General features: G+C 40.1%; 1 protein-coding gene across 1 annotated transcript in view; it reads right to left on the reverse strand.

Moving 5' to 3' along the window:
- Positions 1 to 10,102: 10,102 nt before the first annotated feature.
- FAXC (failed axon connections homolog, metaxin like GST domain containing) overlaps positions 10,103 to 17,689 on the reverse strand; it is a 270,259-nt gene continuing 262,672 nt past the window's right edge. The window contains exon 6 of the mRNA XM_069235537.1: positions 10,103 to 12,558. Within this exon, the coding sequence (XP_069091638.1) occupies positions 12,272 to 12,558 (287 nt within the window). The 3' untranslated portion in view covers positions 10,103 to 12,271. The remainder of the gene's footprint in view (positions 12,559 to 17,689) is intronic.

Consider the following 17,689-nt stretch of genomic DNA (forward strand, 5'->3'; position numbering starts at 1 on the left):
TGCTTTTGCGTCAAAACATGGCGCAAATACAGCGCTAAAAAAGTATAAATATGGGCCCAAGTGTCTCTGTCACTTTCCCCATCTTCGTGAAGTGAATTGCAGCAGGCCTCAAAAGAGAGAAGGGGGGACGAAGATAGGAAGAAACCGATCAGAGAAGAGAAAGGAAGGATAGAGAATGGATGGGTTGACAGAGAGGGACTCTACGAAAAGATGAAGGGAGTGGGCTGGTATGAGCATTTTTGCCAAGGCTGCTTTTTGGTTCCCCATTTCAGCCTTGCCTATCGGCCTATGGAATTAAAACAAAGAGCATGCCACGTTTACTGTCATATTTTGATCCAAAGCTGTTCAAGGAATGCAGATTTACATAGAATATACTGCGTGTCCTGGTTCCAGCTGTGGAATGATACACTTCAGCACTGAGGAGCACATTTACTAATATTTCATGCTACGGAATGCATCAAGGCAACAAGGAAAAGGGGAAATCCAATGTTGCTTCTGCTTTTTTCACGTGATCACTTTATGGCCCATATTTATACTTTTTTAGTGCTGCATTTACGTCATTTTTTGACACTAAAGTGGGGCAAACTTACAAAATACAATTACATTTTGTAAGTTTGCGCCGCTTTGCATCAGAAAATGACACAAATGCGGCACTAAAAAATGTATAAATATGGGCCTAAATCTGAAACAAACAAGGCAAGACACGTCTCACATGGGTGGCAGCTTCTCTGGATGCCGTCACCCTTCCTCATGGTAGTCTACATTTTGTCAACCTAGAAAATTGAAATTCTCATCAAAGCTAAATGAGACACAGTGACTGAAGTACCATTTTTGAGTTTGAATGCACGTTCCTTCAAGTAGCTCCATATTAATTTTACAAAATAATGACAGACCTAATTACGCAAATCTCTGAAGTTACCTGAATAATCCATATAAAAGAAAATCTGCAAAACATCCGCTCTGCAACATCATCATTGAATAAAATGTTGGGTGCACTGAACAGAAGTGCAATTGTATGCTGAATACACTGCACCATTCACCAGTGCTGTATCTCACATTTTCAGACCTAAGCCTTTGTTATGTCCATGTACGACTCATTTAATTTGACCCAATAAAATTTGCAACACTGGTTTCCATTTCTTACTGATTAACACAAATCATTTCGTAGGGAACTTTTCCAGTGTTAAAAAAAAACAAATCTACACAGATTTATATAAATGACATGTTAATTTGAAATTCAAATAGCAGGATGTATTTCCACTCCTCTTTAATATTTAATGCCTTTCCCTATCTATCTATCTATCTATCTATCTATCTATCTATCTATCTATCTATTCATTAATGTATGTGTGTGTGTGTATCTATAAGAACAAACAGAGGTACACTGTTCCTCAAGGCAGAGGTAGTCAAGGAGACCTGAAATATCAGGAGCAAGATCCCTCAAGCATCACACTGTATGGATAATATCATCATCGGGAACTGCTCCTCGCCAGGCCGGCGGTGCAACGCCTGACGGGCTCCCATAAGGGGGCAACAAGCCGTACTGTTCTGATAGTGACTGGTGAGTTCAAACTATCGGGACAGATATGCCCACATTCAGGCACCAGCGAAAAGGAGAGCACAGAAAAATGAGTTAAAATTGGTTATTCATCACTATATATCTCATAATTTTAATCAATATTACGGGATGAAGACCAAGATTAAAACCAGAGGAAAGTAGTAAATTGAGTGTTAATGCTCAATTACTTTCAAAGAGCAAAGTATCAAAGAGGAATATCACACTAGGAATCCTCTAAAGCTGAGGTCAACATGTTTCGCGTCGTACGTTCCCTATGGATCCAATGACGCTTCATCAGGACCATTAACTCAAATCAAGAATCAGCTCTTCTCCAAGTGGACAAAAAGACACAATATAAGAAAGTAAAAGAAATATGTGTGTACCGGTCACTTACATTGAAGTAAACTGGCTAAGTCTAAGTCAGGTCGCCCATCCCCAAGTCGGAAACAAGCTCCTTGGTAAGCACGTTCCAAGGACTCAGCTTGTTGTAGCGGGGCGCCGGTCCATCGTCAGAGACCTACCCTCCGGGAACGGCTAACCGAATAATATGTATATACATGGGAATATATATATATATAGATATATATATTTGTCTACACGTACGTATCATCTCTCCTTCTCTCTTCTTCGCATGCCTTCGCTCTCTTTTTCCCTTCTAATTCTTCTCCTCTCTACATCTGTAATCCATCCACATCTCTCATTCCTTCTCTGTGGAACATGTGAAAAATACTCAACAGCTAATGCATAAATGCACCTACATTAATCTCCATAACACTTGGTCCTCGTTTGTTTTCTTTTTTACTCTTAAAAAGTTACTATAACTTAAACTTATGCCGGTAACAAATGACATAAATGGGACCACTTTAAGAAGTGCACTGCATCATTGACTATGGTAGTGACCCTTTCAGAAACAAGTGAAATAGCCTTCTGCAGAAAACGTTACTGAAAATCGCAGTTCTTTGATAAAGGAAATGTGAAGTTTAGGTGTTGGAGTGTGTCTTTGAGTGCCTTGCCTGACTCAAGAATGTCATCAATTCCAGAGTGCTTCATCAAGTCTAATTTGTCACACATCTATGGAAACTGCTTATTTCATTGCACCATTAGTGTCGTCAGGTAAATGTAAACATGGATGAATGAAGAGGTTTGCGAGGTGCGTACAGTAATAGCAGTGCAATTTTCAAACTTCAAACAGCCAGATTTACTGTAACATATCTATAAAATGGCATCCTTCAAAATTGTGACCTTTGGCCTTGATGTGGTCACTGACAGGCTACAAGTGCAAAGGCTGTGCTTTCAATTTCAGGCTGGTCAACTCTGCACGCTAGAACACTAAAATTGTAGATGTCGCTCTAATATAGCTATATAGGCCGCCATTTTGGGCTATACCAGCCATTAAAGGCTGAGCCGAAGGCAAGGGCCTTTAACAAGGGAGCACCCAGCTACGAAGGGCTCTAAGGCTATTAGAACATTCTGCCACTAGAGGGCAGATTGTGCTAATAAATAAAAGAAAAGTCTCACAGCTGTGAACAAAAACATTGGAATGTTGGCGCTGGGGCTTCAACCGGCCATTAGAAGCCCAGAGCACTCTATTGTTTTCAATGGAGCTCCCAACATTCGAATGTTCTAATATACTTTGCAGCCGCAGCTCGCAGCTCCTAAAAGGGGCGGGCGGGTGTGGCGCAATGGGGAGGGGAAGAGGGAGACAGATGGAGGCGGGAGGGATACATTAAATTATTTTATTTTTTTAAATAAAAACTTACCTTAACCCACCGTGTACTGCTCCTCCGTCTCCTCTGCTGCAGGCACAGGCTCCCAGCCTGCCCTGCGCCAATCATGACCCTGCTCAGCGCAGCGTCAGGATTGGCTGGGAGCACTTAGCCGGGGCGCTCCCAGGCAGACTGGGAGCCTGTGTAGACTCTCTCCAGCCCGGCAACAGCGCATGTGTGTTTGGCCAGACCAAGACGGCCGCCAAACACATATGTGCTCTGAGGGAGAGTGCTGAGCACGTCACCCCCTTGGCCCCGCCCCTTTCAGAACGAAAGGATAATAAACATTGTTTATTATCCTTTCATTCTGAAAGGTTTGCAGCTTCTGCTGCTGGCGGGGGGTGACGCTCCTCCGCCCATATGGAGGAGCCGCCTCTGATACATGAGCCACAAAGCCACATGGATCTCATGAAAGCTGTCTGCTGACTTCAATATGCTCCAGAACCTGAACCAGGTTACCCATTGTACATGTTGACAAGTTGTGGCCTGACAAGTGCACCAATTCATCATTAAATTAAAATTGTAACCCTAAAGTTTGGGCAATAATGGAATTCGGAACTCCTGTGGAGTAGACGTCTGCAATATTCATGGTGCGTTTATTGTGCCTATCCTCATGGTAGCCTTGTAGTTCAAGGCTCCCATAAGTGAATGGCATGTGTGCCAGGGGCAGCTCTCACTTCAGTCCACTATGAATGATGTATGCTCCAAGGTTTGCACAGATTTTGCACTGGCGACACCTACCTGACTGCATATTCTATGCACCACAAGCAATAACTTTTGGCAATGCAAACGTTCTATTTAAGAATTAGCACAGACAAAATCTGTGCTTTTTTCCAGACTTGTATTAGTACAGAAAATTAAAAATATTTTGTGGATAATACCCAGAATAATTTGAAAGTTAATGAATACATTAAGGGGCATATTTAGTAGTCCCTAGTGCCACCAGAGCGTCACTTTTAGTGATGCTCTGGTGGGCGTTATGCACTGCACCATATTTACAAGGTGGTGTTAAGTCACTTTTTGTGGCTTAATGCCACCTTGTAAATACAGCCCTTTCTCACACAGCGCTTTGCGTGGAAGGGGCGTGCAATGGTGTTGCTGTGGGTGTGCCACAGCAACACCCATTACATTTTAACGCTGCCCCAGATTTACGAGTTTCCGTAAACCTGAGGCAGTGTCAAAATCTAGTGCAACAAGGAGAAAAGCTTTAATTTCTCCTAGTTTTTTGCTCTTTCTATGTGTGCTGCATTCTGCAAGCATTGTGTTGGCTCATGGCAGCAAATTCATCACCGGTGCAGGGGAAAATACAGGGTTGCGCCGTATTCTATTAAATACGGCACATCCCTCCATTGTGAAAATGATGTTGCAGCAATGCGCACCGTCATATCCCCTTAAATAGGTCCCTTAATATATATGGATGGTCATGTTTCAAATGAGGGAAGACTGGCATCCAAATTTTAACTGGTAGTAGTCTGCTATTAGACTATGTTTCACTATTTAATGGTTGTGATGGTAAAACATTGCAACCAATATTATTATTTTATGTTCATTAATGCACAAGGAAGCATTGTACAAAACTATATCTTAAAAAGGTAGCCTGGTTAAAAATTCCAACAAATTATCCTGTTTAAAGGCAATTGCACGACTCACAGATCTTTTACTGTGAGCAGTTGTGTCTTGCTCTTGCCTTAGATGTAAATTTCTCCAAAATGTACACGCCACATTCTCAAATAATTTTCTGTGAGCAAATGTGTCTTACACCAAGTTTAGATGTGACTTACTTGTATATTTCTAAGAATAACAAATTCCTACGTATGGTTAAAAAATGTTTGTGATCTGCAAAGCTTTTTCCCATGATGAACCATCAGTGAATCAGCAAAGAAGCTTGGTTCATTTTCTTTTTAGAACACTGCAAACTGGGATTTCAAAATTGGTTAGAAAAAGTGTCAACGTTTGGAGCTCTAATGACATCTTCCAGAGACAGCAGCAAATTAATGCCCTGAATTATATGATGTTGTTTCTATTCGTGAAAGCTGCCAAAATATGAGCGTTTGGTATTAAAAAGAGTAGAATTAAATGTGTGTCTGGATGCATGTACACAGAATTTTGGGTGCAACTGGCAGCCAGAAAATATGTTTGTATACTCCTATGTATTTCTGAGGAAATCCCATGTTTTTGCTTTACTTAGCTGCTGAAAACCTCAAAGTTCAGTGAAAACTAAGACAACAACGATTTTTAGATTTTTATGTACCACTTTATGTGAGCAGTTGTCCACTTTGTCTTCCCTTTAGGAGAAGGGTACAAGTAGTTTGACAGACTATAGCTTTTGAATTGTCCAGAAACAAAGACAGTCAACATCTCTATTCTTTCCACGTTCCACAGCTCAGTGGATTTTGGAGTCAGTGGTGTTCACTGAGGGACACTCCTTAACAAAAACTGTCCAAGGATATGAAATTGTAGATTGGCCCTTTTTACCAGCAAACACAAAAACATAAGTGACTGAGAACCGTGAGTCTAACAAAGAGACACTAAAAAAATAAGTGATTGAGAACAGTCCTTCTTATAAAGAAATACCAAAAAAATGTGATTGAGAACTGTGCGTTTTACAAAGAAATGCCAAAAGAAGAGATTGAGAGCTGCCCTTCTGAACAAGAAACACCAAAATATAGGTGATTGAGAATGGTCTTTCTTGTCAAGAATGCCAAAAGGCAAGTGATTGAGAACTGTCTTCTTACCAAGTAATGTGAGAAGTGATTGAGAAGTGTCCTCCTTATCAAGAAGTGTCAAGTAGTAGGTGATTGAGAACTGCCCTTCTCACCAAGACACACCAAAAGATAGGTGATTGAAAAACATGTTTTTTTTACCAAGAAACATCATAAGTTAAGCGATTGAGAATTGTTCATCTTACAAAGAAGCACCAAAAAGTAAACCGATTGAGAACTTTCTTTCTGACCAAGAAATACTAATAGCACAGTGAATGAGAAAGAAGAAACAACAAAAGATAAGTATTTGAGAACCATCCTTCTCCCCATCCCAAGAAATATCAGTAGATCAGTGATTGAGAACTCCCCTTCTTACCAAGAAACATCAACAGATAATTTAAGAACTGTCATTCTTAACAAAAAGTACCAAAAGATAAGTGACATATGTTCTGTATCTCACTTTGCCTATATTTGAACTTCATTTGAGCTAATCTTTAAATAAATGCATATGTTTTCAACTTGAAATAGTTCTGGTCCTAATTTGCAAACATATATTGGAAAATATTATCATACATTAATTTAACACCATATTGAAGTAAACTTGGAACTCATTCGCATGTCTTTTTCCTACTGATTGAATTAGCCCAGTTTAAAGCAAAATGCCTTGTCTATCATTCCCATACTTGAGGCATGTGACAGCTGTGAAACAGTAGGAATCCTTAAGGATGTGAAGATGCTAGTACTGTCCAGCTTGAGGAGAGTTTTTTACAGGAGAAGGTTAAGGGTCAGAAGGGAAAAGAGATGGAATCAACCAAATACCAAAGCTAGTGGCCTGCGTTTTGTAAATATTAAATTTGTAAAGTCAACAAATGAATTTATTGACTTTCTCACATAAACAACTATTTCAGAGGTATTTAAATTTAAAGTAAAGTTGACAGGGGAGTTTTAATATGTTGATCAAAATGTTATTTGTCAAAATACCACCTGTAGCAAAACAAAATATATTACGTGGTGTAATCTGGTCTGGTAATAATTTGAAGTACTGCACAATCTACTCCTGACAAACTAAAACACTGCAACAGCTGATAATCTTGGAAAAATTCAAACACCACAAGCACAATACTGTACATGTGGTACAACCCATTGTGTGTCGAGTCAGATCCAGGAGAACAGAAAGCAGGTTTCTAGAAAAAGTCTCATTATTATAGTAAAACACCCTGAGGTTATTAGTAGTCTATGATGATTCCACAAAAATCCAACGATTGGATTCAGAACTTTTCATTGTGCAAATTATCATACAATAGTCCACCTATAGACATACATTAATTACTGCACAGATCATCTCAGCAGAACACACAAATATTATATAGTCTAGTGCACAAAGCAATACATCACTTCAAATACAAATGGGAATTCCTTCCCTTTACACTGCATTGCATGAATGCACGTGGTATATTCACAAAGAAGTGATGCAATATCGCACAGCACTTACATATGCTGCACTCCATTGAGTCAAAAGAAGTGAGCAGAGCAGTGCCATGTCTTCCATGACACAGTGCTGTGATTCGCTCTCCTCCTGCACTGTCGCTGCTTTGGGTGGTTGCATGGGAATGACCATGAACCGTCCACGGGACATCATAGCACTACTTTGCATTACAAACATTTTTTGCAGTGCAAAAAAAATAACTATCAATACAACAATTTGCGCTGGTTTGCGTAATTTTTCTAATCATATCTGGTGCAAAGTGTTAGTAAGTATGGCCCCAAGTGTCCCCCCAACTTATCAGCATATTCACTAAGATGTAACCCCCAACTTCATGTCATCCCCACATACTATTAAAATGACCAAATCGAAAGGTGCTTTACTGCCATCTTTTTACTTTGGCAAAATACAGTCAACACTCCACAAGACATATGTACGTATCATCAGCATTATCTCATCACACCATACTCTCCTAACGGCACATTGCAGCAAGCCCCCAGTGCATTCGCAAGATCAAGCAAGAACCTGCAATCAGACCTTTCGGGCAGTGGTATCATCATTTTCAGTGTCCTAATCACCCTCTGCTAAATCTCCTCAACTTTGGCTCCTTCCTGGATTGATACAAGTTTTTACTTCTCTTCGTCTTTAAGAATGACTGGGACTTGAAAACATTAAAGATTATCTTTCTCCATATCTTGCTTTTTATAAACTTTATTCATCTAAGCTGGTCTCCTACAGCTACTTTATATAGGTTTGTTCCATCAAAAATTATTTACATTACTTCTCTTTATCTGAACCATCGTCTCGGACCTCACTATGTGCTGAGGACTTTCATTCTTATTTTACCAAAAACACTCAGTTAATATATGCTTCCTTGTCTCTCGTGTCCCATCTGCCTCTCCTCTGACTTAGTCTTTTAACATTTTCCTGTGTGTTTCCCATGTCCGACTCTGATAAAACCTCATCGTGGATATTCTATTTATAATGGTTCCCTGACTGACCCACCTTCCTGCTCTTATTGGTAATGTACTTGTATTTATACAAGTTCTCTCATTTCAGCCTATTTTTAACTTTTTTCTATCACTGGGATCATTCCTGAATCTTTTAAATCCCTAATCCCTCTGGTTCTATTAAGAAAGCCATCGTGTTGTTTGAACCGTCCTTACTTTCTGTTTCTACTTCAAATGTGTCATCAGATACTTTCTGCTATTCTTTTCCCACTTAGTGCATCTGAAGCGTTCCAGATGGTGGGTCACATTACTTCGTCTGCAGTAATATCCTAGAGTATGTCTGCCATGGATTCAGAATGGTTCTAATCTTCTATTTCAGAGCATACCTTTCACTTTCTTGGAAGAGTTCTCAATGTGTACCTAAGAAGCTTCACTACGGTGTTCTCCTTCGTTCTGTTTTATATCTTTTATTGTTTGTATGTAAAAGATCCCCCTTTTTTTGTTATTCAAGCTTTAAAATGCAATACTCACTTCTAGACTGAGATTGTGCAAATATGCTTCTCTCGTCCTTCTTTCTCAGATTTACTTCGTACACAAGCCCCCTCGGCTTTCTTAGAACAACATAGAATGGGATGATGAACTTCCCTGGTTCTGCTCCCATTCAATACGTTTCCCCGTGTTCGCTTGTATCTTACTACCTTTGCGTCCTTGTGGTCACTTAACACGAATAACACTAGGCCAGTGTGTTCAGTTGCAAAGGTCTGTCTTCCACATTATTGATTTCACCAAAGTAGGAAGTCTTTATTTCAAGGAAGAAATCACTCTTTCTACTAATGTTCCTTCCCTTAAACTGTACTTTATTTCTTGATGTTCCTTACCTACATACTGAACTGTTTCCTTACCAACAGTACAGAATTCAAGCGCGTAATCTTGTTTCACATGTTCACCTCAGAAGCCGGCACACGTACAACCACTGCACAGACTGCTAATTTACCTTTCTTTGATTTGTGGTTATGATTATTCACTTGTTTGTTTCTCCGTATCTCTCTTCCTGTGTTTCTGTGTGTGGTCCACCCCCATATCATTACTTCTCTGCTCTTTGTCTTTTATCAGCCCCATTCTCCTGGTACTGACTCCTAGGCCTGATTAAAGATGTTGGCGGAGGCAATACTCTGTCTCAGACGTGACGGATATCCCGTCCACCATATTATGATCCCTATAGAATAGAATGAGATCAATACGGTGCACAGGATATCCGTCACGTTTGTCACAGAGTATTCACCTCCACCAAGAAATAAATCAGGACCTTACTCTGCTCAATTGTGCTTTTAGCACCCAAAACCCTGATACACACTCTTGATTTTTGCACAACTTTCTTCCTTGTTAACTAATTTCACCTATGCCTAATGGAATATATCCTTGCCAGAGCCTACCAAGTGGAGACATCCTGCCAATTATGTCAAAGTGCACCCAGTGGTCCAATGGCGCCGGCCTTCTAGCAGCAGCCTACTGTATCACATCCTTGAGGCACATCTATTCATTTTACCCAACTGAAAATAGAATTTAACAAAAACTAGGCTTATGTGCTAGATTTTGCTCTTAAAGATAAATGATGGCTTTCAAGAAGTAAATGTCAGTCTATATTATGAGACTTCAGAAGGATTATATGGTATTTATTAAGGGTTAGTCGTAGTGCTTTGTATGTTTTTTTCATGTGCTTGTATTGGTACATGTAATTCACTTGTATTCATGTCTTCCGTTAAATATTCCTTTCAAAATATATTTATTAATTCCACAATTACAAACTGAAAGGCTGTGTACCAGATTCACAAACATTTTTCCCAAGAGTATTCCAGTTTTAATCCTGGAACTCCAGCTTTAAGCCATATCCACACCCAAAGTAAGACACAACTACTCACAGAAAATCTTTGGACACCTATAAAGAGTAATATTTGCTGTCCTTTGTTTATAAGAAAGGGCTTTCCTGAAATAAAGTGCACCTTACAATCCACCAATACTTGAAAATGTGATATGCATGAGCTGATCGTGGCCGAGGAGATGAGGTCAGAACATCAGGTCACGTATGAGTAATGCATTTCTGACAAACCATGGCTCCCCTTGAAGATATTTTGAGCCACATGTGAGGAGATCTTGGGTGCTGCTACTGTCAGTCTGCTTCTGGTGCTAAAGAATGCAGCCTAAACTGATGATTCTGGGCTGCATTTAGGATTAAAAAACTCTGTTAGAGGCAGAGACTCTAGCCCGTCTCTGGCCCCACTGCCTTTCTGGCTTCATAATGATGTAACAAAATGGCACCAGACTATGTACAGTCTTTGCAGAGCATTTAAAAGACTCTGACTGTGATTTCATATTTGGTTTAAAAAGAACATTTCTAGAAAACAAATTACATACTGGCCCCAAAAACCGGCATTGAAATTGCACAGATGATTCATAGTCAATTAACTTTGTATGCAGGAAAAAGGCCAGAAAGAGCTTGTTAGTCAATGGACATAATGAAAGGGCAAAGGTCATTGCCAGAAGATTTGATTTCAAGGTCTGTTTTCAGCACAGTGTTCAGTCATTGCACCACTGGAAATGTCACCCCGGTAATTTCCTCACCTGCACCACACTGTGGGAACATTCACCACAACCGAGAATGACAGAAACGGGGGAGGGACACTCAGTTAATCAAAGACATGATGGAACATCACGGATAAAACAAAGCTAAAGAAAAACAAAAAAAGAGATGCAGTGTAAGGCACACAAACCTCTGTTAGGGAAAATGAGGCAGTCATCCTGCAGATGGTCTGCAGGAACTATTCTGTTGTTGTTTCCAGGTTGTGGCTCGGTTCCAGGCTGCTCAGGTGACCTTAACTGCTCCTGACAGCCTGATACTCATTAATTTACAGCAGGAGAGGTTCTAAGAGGGCACCACAACAAAAAACAGATATTCAGAGTTGTAATGTGATGGTAGAGGTGGAATAATACATAACAGGAAGATCACTGGTGTAGTGTGTGCCATGGTGATCTTCCCATGGTGTACTATATCCCTTCAGTATGAACTGTGTGTCTGATTAAAAACACAGCCAAATAGACTTATTTTTTCTATCTAAAATTTGCAAGAAAGATCAAGGAATCTGAATCATATGTGGATAAACTGTGAATATGAGGGTGCACTGGAAACCAAATAAAAAATCTATGCTGGTCAACTTTTCAATAATGTTGCAGCCAACTGTATTTCCACCAGTCTTTTTCCAGCTGGTCAACTTTTAGCACACACACAAGTAGCGAGCTTTAGCATGCATCCTCTCATGGCACCACATACACATACACATAAACATGTACAGTAACTATGCCTCATAGAGCCTTGTGGGTTTTCAAGTACACAACAATCTTTTCTTCAGTACCACATTGACACAGCTCACACTTGGCCGTATGAGGAAGGTTGGAGTAGAACAACGTATTCCCAATGCTCCTCAGTGCTAAAGATGACCCTGTAGAAAGAACTTAAGGCATGCCATCCATCAGATCATATTGGATCAATCAAGATTACTTATAGAGTCATCTGAGAGTGACAGCTCCAAATGTACTACTAGCGGCCCAGCAGTAACAGAAGATATATTCCAGTTTCTTTTCAATAGCTTCAGACCTCTAGACAGGAGCCTGATATAGTCCAGGATAGTCTCTGCAAGAACTTAATTGGTTAGGTGAGCATTATGTCCCTTCAAGGTCTGTAACTCTAGTGGACTGATTAAGGCTCCACCTTCTACCTGCAAGCTGCGGTTTCAAAATGGATGAAGATCTGCGGGCCATCACTTGCACTGCTCATGGTCTGTGAACTCTTCCATCTCCACGTCGGAATCGAAGAGCGAATGTCCTGTGAAATCCGTGTCGGGGGTCTGGGAAAAGCTGTTCTCACCCCCCTCATCCTCAAAGGTGCCTGTTCGTGAGTAAAAACTAAACTCTTTCAGTGGGGTTTGAGCCTTGCTGTCATCGCTGCTGTCTGACTCATAGGTGCTGTTATCATTGTCCTGGTGCCACTCTGGCCAGAATTTCCGCCGTATTCTTTCACAGTACATTGCCAGATTTATCAGCTCTCCTGCAAAAAAACAGAATTAGAACATTAAGAAACAAGAATGAAGGCAGAAAACATTATAAAATGCTGATTGCAATAATTGTGTAAGCACACTTAACACTTAGATGAATCCCATTTTTACGAGATTACATTGCACTCTAAATACTCTAGTAATGACTGTCGAGAATGATAACTTCTGCTCCCACGGTATTTAGTAGTAGGATCTAAATGAGCTGGAATACCACGCAGCCACTAATAAATGTTTTTACTTATGCTGTAAACTATTTACTGATTGAGATAGGTGTAAATTGTAAAATCGAAGATGTGTGTAATAGGCACCCTAGTTATCTGCTGCTTTATGTAGAGGATCAATATATGCAGAATGATACGCATAGGGAAGTTAAACACGGCATCAACAACTCATGCTCCAATTACACACAATGAAAGAATTTAGCAAGAGTTGTACAGAAGTTTTTGCTCTCACAAACTCTGTGATTTGCAAAAAGGCAGAGGTTATTGGCTGCAAATTAGTTTTGTGCATTGTGCAAAAGCCATTTTGAGGGAGGAAATGGTGCAAAATGGGCAACTTTCCCCTTTGGAATCATGTCTGGTGGCCTCTAGAGAAATAGCCTGTGGTTCCTGAATGCTTCTTCTAATGTCTTTTCTTCAAAGAGAATGTTTTGTTTATATAAGTATTATTGGCAACACAAAAGGATGATGAACGGAGTGCTGAAACTTCTCAAACACTCACGCCCAGTCACAGATCTGGGTTTAATCCATCATTCTTTTGCTCACCATGCCACCCCAGGTTGGACCCTGCCATATGCAAATCATACTTGGCCCTGTTCCCCATGGGAACAGTCCTGTCTGAACTGCCAGGCCAGGTCCTCCCCGGGCCAGGAACAAGCATCCTGGGACTGGTTTCAGAGTATCACCCTTCATCAGCCAGGCTAGCATAAAGCTAGTGGCACAGTGAGCACAGGACCCACGTCTGGGCATACCCTTCCCACTTAGGGCAACTTTAGCAACACAAAAGTATTACGAACGGAGTGCTGAAACTTTTTTGTATAAGTACCATGGCTAATAGAAGAAACGTGCAAACAAGATGGGATGGAGGTCTGCTATCACATGCATGTCTACATCCATGCGTTAGCAGGCATTTTCAGGGGGTCCTCACTCATTAACATTCACAAGTTAGGAGGATTTCCGACCTCCTATGGATGTGCATTTGCATAGCAGTTGACTAGTAAACCAGACACATCGAAAAAATGCAGGGAAGATACCAAACCAGTCTCTGTGCATATTGCACGTACTGGTTTACAAACTGCTCTTTGTATATATATCTGGCCCTTATTATCTATAATTGTGTGAGTTCATTAATGCATTGCTGTTTTCAAATGAAAGAGAAGGATTTTGAATGACTTAAGTGCCATCTTTACACTTGAGCTTAGAAAACATGGACCCTTGGTGTGGTGTATGACATCAGTGACATCTTCTCTAGTGGTGCTGTAAATGCAGTAGAAACAGCAAAGTACACAGGACATGATGCAGAAAGGTAACCTTGCACTTTTATTTAACTTTGCTATTTTCTGGGTATTCACAAACTGAGACTTTCGTTTTTCTAATAGTAATTTTTCAACTTTGGAGATTCTGCACATAAAAAGATTAGACAGGTGTATCTTTTAATGTGCCAAATCTCAGCAGTCATAAAATTACTATTAGCAAAACCAAACTCTCATTATGTGAATACCAAAAAAATAGTAAACTTACACAAAAGTGTAAGTTTACCTTTGTGAATCATGCCCACAGTGTATCACTGGCCATAGCCAGTATCCCAGTGAGAACTCACCCATTGTGTGATCATCTTCAGTCCAAGGTACACTGAACACATCTGCGACTTTACAGTTACTCACTTTACGTGCTCCTGACTCCACAGGTATTAGGCATTGTTTAATTGTCAATAACATATTATATTTTATATTGGGCATGATGTCACTAATAACTCCAGAAGTGTCAAAAACACATTGAACCAGAAGCTCTGTTATGTTCCAAGTCATCTCTATCTCACCCCAGAAAAACTTTACTAAGAAAACAAGAAAAAATTATTGATAATTTTTTTTTATTTTTTAAATTACAGACCACAAATCTAAATATGTATGAATGGAAACGACCAAGAGACACATTTTCACAACAAATATACCCCTAGGGTGTGGAATATCTCTCCTCAGGCAAGACTCCCCATATCATTCTAGAGTTTGAGACCCATCTCTTCAAGGAGGACCTGTCAATCATTGATGCAGATCTCCTAGATCCTCTAAACCAAAAAACCCTTTACTAAATTCCTACCCTTCCTTACTATATCTGTGAGTGCTGTCATTTGAATAGGCTACATCTGATTTGGACACAGAGGGACATATTTACAAAGAACTGGCGCCAAACTGGCAGCGCCACACTGCGTCAGTTCTGAAATGCAGGGATGTGCCGTATTTACAAAAATTGTGGTTCCCTCTGTGCTAGCACTAAATTAGCTGCCTAGTGCCATGGTGCAAGGATTGCTGCGCTGTGGGGCAGATTTTTTTTGTGCAGGAATGGCCATGTTCCCGCACAAAAACAATATTCAATGGCAATTTGCTCTTTCTAGGTGTGCTGCATTCTGCAGTACACATAGAAAGAGCTAAAAATGAGGAGAAATGAAAGCATTTCTCCTCATTGCGCCATTTTGGCGCTGTCTCAGGTTTATGAAATCTCGTAAATCTGGGGCAGCGTCAAAATGCAATGGGTGTTGCTGTGGAAAGTGCTGCATGTGAAGGGTCCATATTTACAAGGTGGCATTAAGCAACAAAAAATTGGCTTGTCACCACCCTGTAAATAAGGCGCAGTACACAGCGCCACCAGAACGTCACAAAAAGTGATGCTCCGGTGGCGTTAGGGGCTTGTGAATATGCCCCAGGATTTATGCAAATAACACTGCGGACTTTAAAGTTGATTTTGATAAAAGATAATGTATGTGGATCCATTTCTTACAATTTTTAGTAGTGGCTAAGGTTTGAGTCCATGGGAATGAAGAGGACTGAAACATATCTACCGCTTCTTGCACTTAAGGCGATGTTTCCCAGTGGCTGAAATTACAGCAGGTAATTACCACCTGACACTTCTCTAGGGGTAGAGGAGGGTTGACACCCACATTGCTTGTTTCGTATTACAGGGCTGCCACAAGACACACTTTGCAGAGATGTTGGTTGGAAAGTGAATGGAGAATCAAAAGTTTCGTGTTTCTCACTTTCTGAATAGATAAATGTTGTCTTTGTGTTCATTTAGATTTTTTCCCTTCATAAAATGTTACAATTAAGAAACGAGTATGGCTTGAACTCCTTTGCTGCTTTGAAGTACTTTATAAATAAGGATGTTTAAAAGATCAGGACATAGATTTGGTGACTAAAAAGGACACAGCCAAAAAGGATCGGCTGAAGGGAACTTGTTCATTTCATGATGCAAGAGATACATTGCTCTCCTAGGGCATATTCTCTCATCTCTTTAAAAGAATAGGGATTACGAGATGGAATTCGTCCTTCCCTTGAAAGATGAGGAAGGACTGCTTGAAAACACGGCTGAGAGTATATGGGTCACAGAGTAAATTGCCTAAAAGAAACCTAATGGAAGAAGAGTGCACTGGAGGACTGTATGACTTGAAGTGGATTTTGGAGAGATATTTTATTTGAAACATCATAGTCTTGGGAACAAACCTTAACAGTGGATCAAGGTATTGTACTCCTGAACAGAAAGCCCGATACTGGAGTTGGGGTGGTACTCTTAGTTTCATTGTAGACTGATGGTAAGTATGTTGCTACTGTATCCACCATTAACTTATTTTTTACTGTAGTGTATAATACAAATAAAACAAAAATAAAAACAAATAAATCTTACAGGATTAGTAAGGGAAATTATTGCTTATGTCTCAGATATGTGCACTGTGTGTGTGTGTGTGTGTGTGTGTGCGTGTGAGTGTTGGTGACAGAGTTCTTGTGGATATACTTTTGAATTATTTTTAGTTCTTTCTCTTATCTGTCTCTAATATTGTATACCGTTATGCTTCTTGTATCTGTGTATTTGGCTCTTTTACCCAAAGTGTAACACATTGGGGCATATTTACAAACACCCTGTGCCTCCTTGTGACACACTAGTGTAATTTATTATGCTAATGTGGCATTAAGGAGGCCATTTCCCTGCACCATATTTACAACCCCCTTGCGCATATTATGCCTGTGTCAGTAATATTGTATGCAGGGGGGGGCATTCCCACACTGGGAGGCCCGTAAAAATGGCTCAGTGGAATTAACAAGCTTTCACTGCACCATTTCTAGTGCCGGAGGCAGGTTTTAAAGTGACGCTGCCATAGTTTTCAATGGGCCGCCCTTGACTTTGCAGGATTAGTTGCATAATTTTTGGCACTAATCTTGCAAAGCGCTGCAATAGCATCAACATTTTTGATGCTCTTGTCCTAATGTGCAACATGGTGTGCCACATTGTAAATACATTGCACACATGGTGTCATTAGGGGAGTGCAGGGTGACACAAGAAAAGTCCAAACAATGGATCAGGGTTAATAACAATAGCTAAAGAAGCAAGCCAATTTGAAATGTGAATGAAATTAACACTTCTTTGTTAAAGTATTGTGAGCAGGCTTGGTCTAGAAGTCTTTGACAAACATTCAGAAGAATAGTATACCATCTCCTGCCTCATAGAAGAAAGACCTTTTTGAAAAACTGACCCCAAAAACGAAAAAAACCTTCAGTGAATCTCTACAAGAGCGATCAATCCCAGACTTGAATGCAATGAAACACTGCTGTGTTGCTATACAGTATTGTGGCCAGGCTTAAACTAGAAGTTTTGCGCATTCATCCACATGAATAGTATGCTATGACTGGCATCATACATAAAAGTGCTTTCTGAAGCATTGAACCTTGGAATAAACAAAACCATTAATGAATCCCAACAACAACTTGTGCCTGATTTGACAATAAAGGCCATTCTAGCACACCGCATAAAATAAAATATCCTTTTATGGAAAGCACCATGCCAGCTACTGATCTATACCCAATACTTTGTCCATTAGCAAAATAGAAGAACCAGACAGCTACAGGGGTACAGTAAAAAA

This window comes from Pleurodeles waltl, chromosome 5 (genome assembly GCF_031143425.1).
Source record: "Pleurodeles waltl isolate 20211129_DDA chromosome 5, aPleWal1.hap1.20221129, whole genome shotgun sequence".
Taxonomy (NCBI): domain Eukaryota; kingdom Metazoa; phylum Chordata; class Amphibia; order Caudata; family Salamandridae; genus Pleurodeles; species Pleurodeles waltl.